Source organism: Nannospalax galili, unplaced genomic scaffold, assembly GCF_000622305.1.
Source record: "Nannospalax galili isolate Female #2095 unplaced genomic scaffold, S.galili_v1.0 scaffold650, whole genome shotgun sequence".
NCBI lineage: Eukaryota > Metazoa > Chordata > Mammalia > Rodentia > Spalacidae > Nannospalax > Nannospalax galili.
The window spans coordinates 165691-173002 of record NW_008327297.1 but is presented as its reverse complement, the minus strand read 5'-3'; the positions used below and the strand labels follow the sequence as shown (position 1 = coordinate 173002).

Sequence of the window (7312 nt, the reverse complement as noted above, 5' to 3'; positions counted from 1 at the left end):
CAACATCATTCTGAAGGGAGAAAAACTGGAAGCACTCCCATTAAAATCAGGAACCAGACAAGGATGTTCACTATCTCCACTCCTTTTCAACACAGTGCTTGAAACTCTTGCTAGAGCAATAAGACAGGAGAAGGAAATTAAAGGAGTATTAATTGGAAAAGAAGAGGACAAACTATCACTTTAGCAGATGATATAATAGTATACCTAATGGTATCAAAAGTTCCACCAGAAAAATCCTAGAACTGTTCAACACTCAGTATAGGGGCAGGTTATAAAATCAATCTACAAAAATCAGTAGCCTTTCTATATACCAATAATAAGCAATTGGAAAAAGAATTCAGGGAAATTCTCCCATTCACAATTGCTGCAAAAAATTAAAATACCTTGGAATAAATCTGATGAAAGACACCACAGACCTCTACAATGAAAATGTCAAATCGTTAAAGAAAGAGATTGAGGAAGACACCAGGAGGTGGAAGTAGCTCCCATGTTCATGGACTGGAAGAATTAATATTGTTACAATGACCATCCTATCAAAAGCAATATATAGATTCAATACAGCCCCAATCAAAATCCCTGTGACATACTACACAGAATTAGAAAAATGCATCCTTAAATTCATATGGAGGCATAAAAGACCCCAGATAGCCAAAGCAACCCTAAGCACAAAGAGCAATGCTGGGGGATTACTATACCAGATCTCAAAGTATACTACAGAGCCATAGTCATAACAACAGCATGGTACTGGCACAAACACAGACACATAGATCAATAAAACATCACTGAAGATCCATACCTGAGTACAAACATTTTCAGCCACCTGATATTTGACAAAGGTGCCAAGAACACACAATGGAGGAAAGACAGCATCTTCAACAAATGGTACTGGCAAAACTGGATCTCCACCTGTAGAAGAATGAAACTAGCTCCTTATCTTCCACATTGCACAAAAGTCAACTCCGAATGGATCAAAGACCTCAATGTGAAACTGGAAACCCTGATTCTATTAGAAGAAAACAATGGCAATAACTTATGAGATATAGGTGTAGGAAAGGATTTTCTAAATCAGAAAAAAACTTGCTCAGGAATTAAGGTCAGAAATCAATAAGTGGGACCTCATTAAACTAAAAATCTTCTGTCCAGCAAAAGAAACAATCAAGAAAGTGAAAAGAAAACACACAAAATGGGAAAAAGTCATCACCAGTGACACATCTGACAGAGGTTTAACATCCAGAATATATAAAGAAGTCAAAAAACAAAGAATCGAGAAACCAAATGACCTAATTAAAAGACGGGCTAAAGATCTAAACAAAGAGTTCTCAAAGAAAGAAATATAGATGGCTAAGAAACATCTCAAAATTGTTCAACATCATAAGTAATTGGGGAAGTGCAAATTAAAACCACCTTAATGTATCACCTTACCCCAATCAGACTGGCTAGGATCAAGAGAACAAATGATACCAAATGTTGGAGAGGATATGGGGAAAGGGGAATGTTCATTCACTGCTGGTGGGATTACAAAGTCATACGACCTCTATGGGAAAAAGTGTGGAGAACCCTTAAAAAACTAAAAATGAACCTACCATATGACCCGGTTACACCACTCCTTGGCATATACCCAAAGGACTCATTCTATTGTAGAGACACATGTACAACCATGTTTGTTGCTGCTCTTTTCACAATAGCTAAGACATTGAAGCAATCTAAGTGTCCCTCAACTGACAAATGGCTTTAAAATGTGGCATATTTATACAATGGAGTTCTACTCAGCAGTAAAGATGAAATAATGAAATTTTCAGGTAAATGGATGGATCTAGAAACTGTTATACTAAGTAAAGTAAAACTCAGAAAAACAAATGATATATGCTGTCCCTCATATGTGGCTCCTAGCACCAAATCCTTTTAAATTCCAGGTCTTTTTAATAAGATGATGTTATACAGCAGTCCCTTCTGCATGAAATAACTACCAACATCATTACTGAGGCTGAGCCTGATCACTGAACCTAGTCACAAATGGGCTTGTTGATGGCTGTGCTCATTCAATAAAGGAATGCTAAGCAGGGTCACTTGACCCTCACCTGAGTATCCAGCCACTCTTCTCAGCCAACTAGTCAAGCCTGGGAAGACAAATGAAAAATGAGGATGGACCCAATAGAGGGATGCTTTTGGAAGCCCTTGTCAAGACTCCAAAGGACTTTCGTATGGACATTTGAAACTGTGCTAACTTTTTCTAGTTCCCTGTGTAGAACTTGTAATTCTAATTACTCTTTCCTTTACTTCTCTTTCACATATCATATTCACAACTCAAGGACTTTCTTCTCCGATTAGAGACAAGAGTTATGCAATTTGGGAGTCTTTTAGATAGACCCACTGAAGGGGTACTCCAATTGCCTCACCCTTCGTCCCTGTTAAGCATGGAAGAAACAGAGAGATCTGTGTCCCTATTCCCCCATTGGCAATTTGTGTAACCCCTTCAGAGGATGGCGTGATAAGAATAGGAGGTAGGAATTGGTTAGGCAGTTAGGGTAAAAAGACCCCAAAGAAACGTAGCCAGTTTCTTGGCTAAGGGTTAAAATGTCCTTTGGCGTGTTAGCAATATACTCTGTTCCAAAGGCCAAAAATGTTGATTGGGAGCTTGTATGTAATCCTTAAAAGATTTTAGGGCTACCTCTTCAGAGGGGGAAATATTGGAGGGGAGGGAATGGGCATGGATTTGATCAAAACACTTTACATACATGTATGAAATTCTCAATAAGAATTTTGTAAAAATTTTAAAAAAACAAAAAAGAAAAGTAGATGCTATTCCAAAGAGAGAAATGGAGGAAATACTTCAGAAATTCACAAAGGAAGTGAAAGGATACAGGGAAAGAATTAAAAAGACTGGTGACACAGAGAAGGAAACTAAACGCAATATTTGACCGTGTTCACAGTGCCATACAGAGTTCCCTCCCATTGATAGGGCTTTAAGTCCAATCATACTTACTCCCAAAATAAAAGTGCTGTTTTACGCCACTATAATTTGTTGTGCTGGTCATTGTGGTTATTAGGCTTTATAGCTGGGTTGGGACCATTGATTAGTTTTCTCCCTTGGTAGCTTGTACATTATCGTCTGAAAAAAAAAAACATGTTTATCTAAGGATGTGACAGACAGATTTTCCCCTAGGATATATGACCTCTGCAACCATGTCTATTTGACCGTGTTCACAGTGCCATACAGAGTTCCCTCCCATTGAGCCATGGGGTCTTACCTTCAAGTTCTGGGAGGCAATTAAGGGCTATAGCAACCCTGGGTTATTTTAGGAGTCTCTTGGACTACCCTGACCAACAACTGCAAGGGAGGTTTCTCCTGTCTGGCACTTTGTTTCTTGTTATATAGCCTTTGGACAAGTATCCTATTCACCACTCTTCAAAGAATTTTCTTTTTACAACTGATAGAGACTACTACAGAGTTCCATGACTGGTTATACACAGAATACGTGTCTGAGGGATACCCAGCCCTAAATGACACATCTACAGTGGAATACCTACACCTAAAGCTCACAGAACACAGTAAAACAGGGGGTAGAGAGAACTAATGCATATCTCAACTCTCACCAGTGAAGCTTCCTCATACAACAGAGCAAGATACACACAGAAGGCCACAATGGGACGTGTACAGAATAAAAGACTGCAGAGAGTGTGTACCTGGGTAGAACTCCTATATTAAACCTCACCCACCCGGAGCTCAGGGACCATTGCAGAAGAGGGGGCCAAAAGATTGTAAGATCCAGGGTTGGTGCGTGACCATAAGAATACACAGTCTTCCAGGCCTCTGGGAATTTGCCTGTATGAACTTACGTAATACTGCCAGCGTGCAAATTCAGTAAGACAGAACTAAGGATTATGGACAGTAGGCCCCAACCTTAGTTGAAGAAGTACTGACAGCTGATTACTGTTGGATGAGGGATAGTGGGTCTTCTTTCAGGGAGTGGTTCTAGATAGGCTGACTAAACCCCAGTGGATGAACTTGCACCGAGGGACATCTGGATACACAAACTTGATTCGATAGGCCTTAACCAATATAATATAATGCATGAAGTCCGGTGAGAGGAGGACTATGTGGGTATGGATGTGGGAGGGGTTACAAAGACCTTTAAGATGTTTTGTATGAAATGCACAAAAGTTCAATAAAAATTATACATTAGAAAAAAAGACAGCAAAAAGCAACACCAAGACCGAATCATGAAGAAGAACAAAAAGAAAGAGAATAAAGATCAGATTATCAAAGTAATCCAAATAACCATAAATAAATCAATAAGCATCATGGCCCCAAAGCCCATGACTGCTCAGATATAAGAAAGAGCCAAACCTACACATTCTTTAGCTGAGGAACAACAATAAAGCATAAAATATCTGCTCAATGAAAACCCTCAAATTAGAGAAATAAACACATTCAAACACAAGAGGCATTTAGAACACAATATGCATTACTAAAAATTTTTTTCCACAACATATATTAATTATGACATTAAAAATACAAACCAAAGATCTGGTACAAAAAGTTGTAAAGGAAGAATCTACTTGTTTCCTTAATTCTTTGTATTAATGTCTATTTGTTTGTTTCTATTTCATTAATTCCAGTGCTGATTTTTTAATACATGAGGTCCACTGGAGGGTGGGAGGCATGGACGGCAGAGGGGAAGTAAATTGAATTAAGAACTGTTATATAAGATGTACAAAAGCTCAATATTTTTTAAAAAACACATTTCTGATGAGATATTTTACTTCAGAAATAGGAGGTCTACATATTTTGATATCATGACAAGTTTTTATATATCTATAGGTAGGTGAGACAATGTGTCTGTAAATATTGCTTATACACTTGGGGCTGGAGAGCTGGATCAGCAGTTAAGAGCACTGACTGCTCTTGCAGAGGACCCAGGTTCAATTCCCAAGACCCACATGGTGGCTATAAATCATCCTTAACTACAGTTGCAGGGGAATCTGAAGCCCTCTTCTCACCTCCACAGCTTTGCAGGCAATACACTCATACACATAAAAAAATAAAAACAATTTGTTTTAAAAACCATAAAAATATTATTTTTACACTTGACTAAAGAGGGTAGGGTATAATACCATGGTGCAGTCAGTAGAAACAGCTAAGACTAAGATCATGGGAAGTCACTGCATGAGTTAGCTTATGACAAACAATAATCCCAAAAACACAGTGATTTGAATGGTAGCTCATATAATAATTCTACAGTCTGGCAATTTTTCCTGGAACCACATTAAGATGGATGGCACGTCTAGACTTGGCTCATTTCACATAATCTCAACTAGGACTCATCAATGCCCTAAACTCCCTTCTTAGATCTACTTATGCTGGTGAAGTGCTAGCTGGAGCATCCTTCCTGTGCTTCGTGTAGCCTTCCCTCTTCATTCAGACTATCTTAGATTAACTTATAAGGTAACATATATGGTGATTTCATAATTACAAATATAAGAGGGACAAAGTCCTTCTAACCATATAAATCTCATAGACATTTCCACCAAAACTAGTAATCAAATCAAGTAACAAAACTTGCACATATTCAAGGAGTAGGGAAATAAACATCGAAATTGAAAAGTGCAGACTAGTGTGGTCATTTTTGCAATTTGCTCTATTCAGCCACACAATTTCAAGGGAGCATCTCTGGAAGCATCTCTAGGGTAAGTAAGAACATAAGCACATAATTCTCACTTGGCTCAAATAACTCTTCTACAAAGTATTCCCAGAGCCAATTTCATGTCCTTGTTCCTCAGGCTATAGATGAAGGGGTTTAACATGGGTGTAACCTCTGTAAATATTACTGAAGCAATTACATCCTTAACATGGGAATTATTTGAGGAAGGAAAGAAATAAATCGTCGCAGGAGTCCCATAGTACAAAAACACCAAGAAGAGATGTGAGCCACAGGTAGATATCACTTTGCAGAACTTCTTCATGGAGGGGACCTTTAGGACAGTAAAACTAATACGTATATAAGAGCCCAAAATAGTACCCAATGTCAGGAGAGTAAAAACTCCACCCTCAGTGAAGATGGCTAGCTCATTGAGGGAGGTGTCTGAGCAGGACAACTTCAGAAGTTCATTGATATCACAGAAAAAGTGGGAGATAGTGTTGTTAGCACAGAAGGACAGGTGGGACAGGGGCAGGGTATGCAGCAGGGCACTCATACAAGAGAGGCACCCAGCTACCAGTAAATCACACAGCTCCTCTCTCATGATAACCATGTAGTGCAGTGGGTGGCAGATGGCCACATACCTGTCATATGCCATCACTGCAAGAAGGAAATTGTCAACAGCTTCAAAAAGCAAGAAAAAATACATTTGAGAGATGCACCCCTCATAAGGGATGGACAGGTGCTGAGTCTGCATGTTGCTGAGCATCTTTGGGATGGTGACAGATGATAAGGAGATGTCGGAGAAGGCCAGGTGGCACAGGAAGAAGTACATGGGGGTGTGGAGGCGAGAGTCCAGCCTGATGAGCAGGATGATGAGCAGGTTCCCCAGCACTGTGGTCAGGTACATGGCCAGGAACAGGGTGAAGAAGATGCCCTGCTGCTCTGGCTGGATAGGGAGCCCCAGGAGGATGAACTCAGACACACTGCTCTGGTTCCCCCTCCTCATGATCCTCTTCCTGCTGGGAATGAAGGGGAAGGAAATGTCAGAGACCTGAGATCTGCACCAATATACATAACATGCGTGCTTTTTTCCAGAGGATTGAATCAAAACTCAGAATACTGCACACTTTGCAGTCTAAATTGCAAATTAAACTCATACAAAACACAAAGAGGATATTTCCAATGCTAACAAGATTGACTTCAAGAAAGAATATAAATTTGTTCATGTATTAATACATGTTGTAAACAGTATTTTCAACATAGGAAACATAACAGATAATAAAATTCCCTCTTGGAGGACACATTCTATAAGTATTTCATAGAATATTGAGAAAGAGCTACAGTCTTCCTGGGAAGAAGCTTAAGATGACCCCATACTTCAGTTGCCTTGGTCCACTTTGCTTGTGTGTACCTAAGTTCCTTCAGTAAAGCAATAATGCTATTAATCAGCTATAAAGAATGCAGGAACTCTGTATTACTGGATGTAATAACTTAGAGCAGATCCCTATACGTGGTCATATTCACCCATGATGGCCACTACAATAGAGGAAGTTCAGCAGAAAATCTGGTGTCAAACTCCAGGAACTTAGAACAAAAGGAATGTGAGGTGGGCATTAGAACAGACCCAGTTCTGACATAAAAAGTCATTCACCTCCTGGGCTTTCACAGTC

The 7312-nt window shown here is 39.4% G+C and overlaps 1 protein-coding gene across 1 annotated transcript; it reads right to left on the bottom strand.

Moving 5' to 3' along the window:
• Positions 1-5724: 5724 nt before the first annotated feature.
• On the bottom strand, positions 5725-6648 carry LOC103747702 (olfactory receptor 1J4-like). The gene has a single exon (XM_029569840.1). The coding sequence runs from the start codon at positions 6646-6648 to the stop codon at positions 5725-5727; it is 924 nt and encodes a 307-aa protein (XP_029425700.1).
• Between the last annotated feature and the right edge of the window lie 664 nt (positions 6649-7312).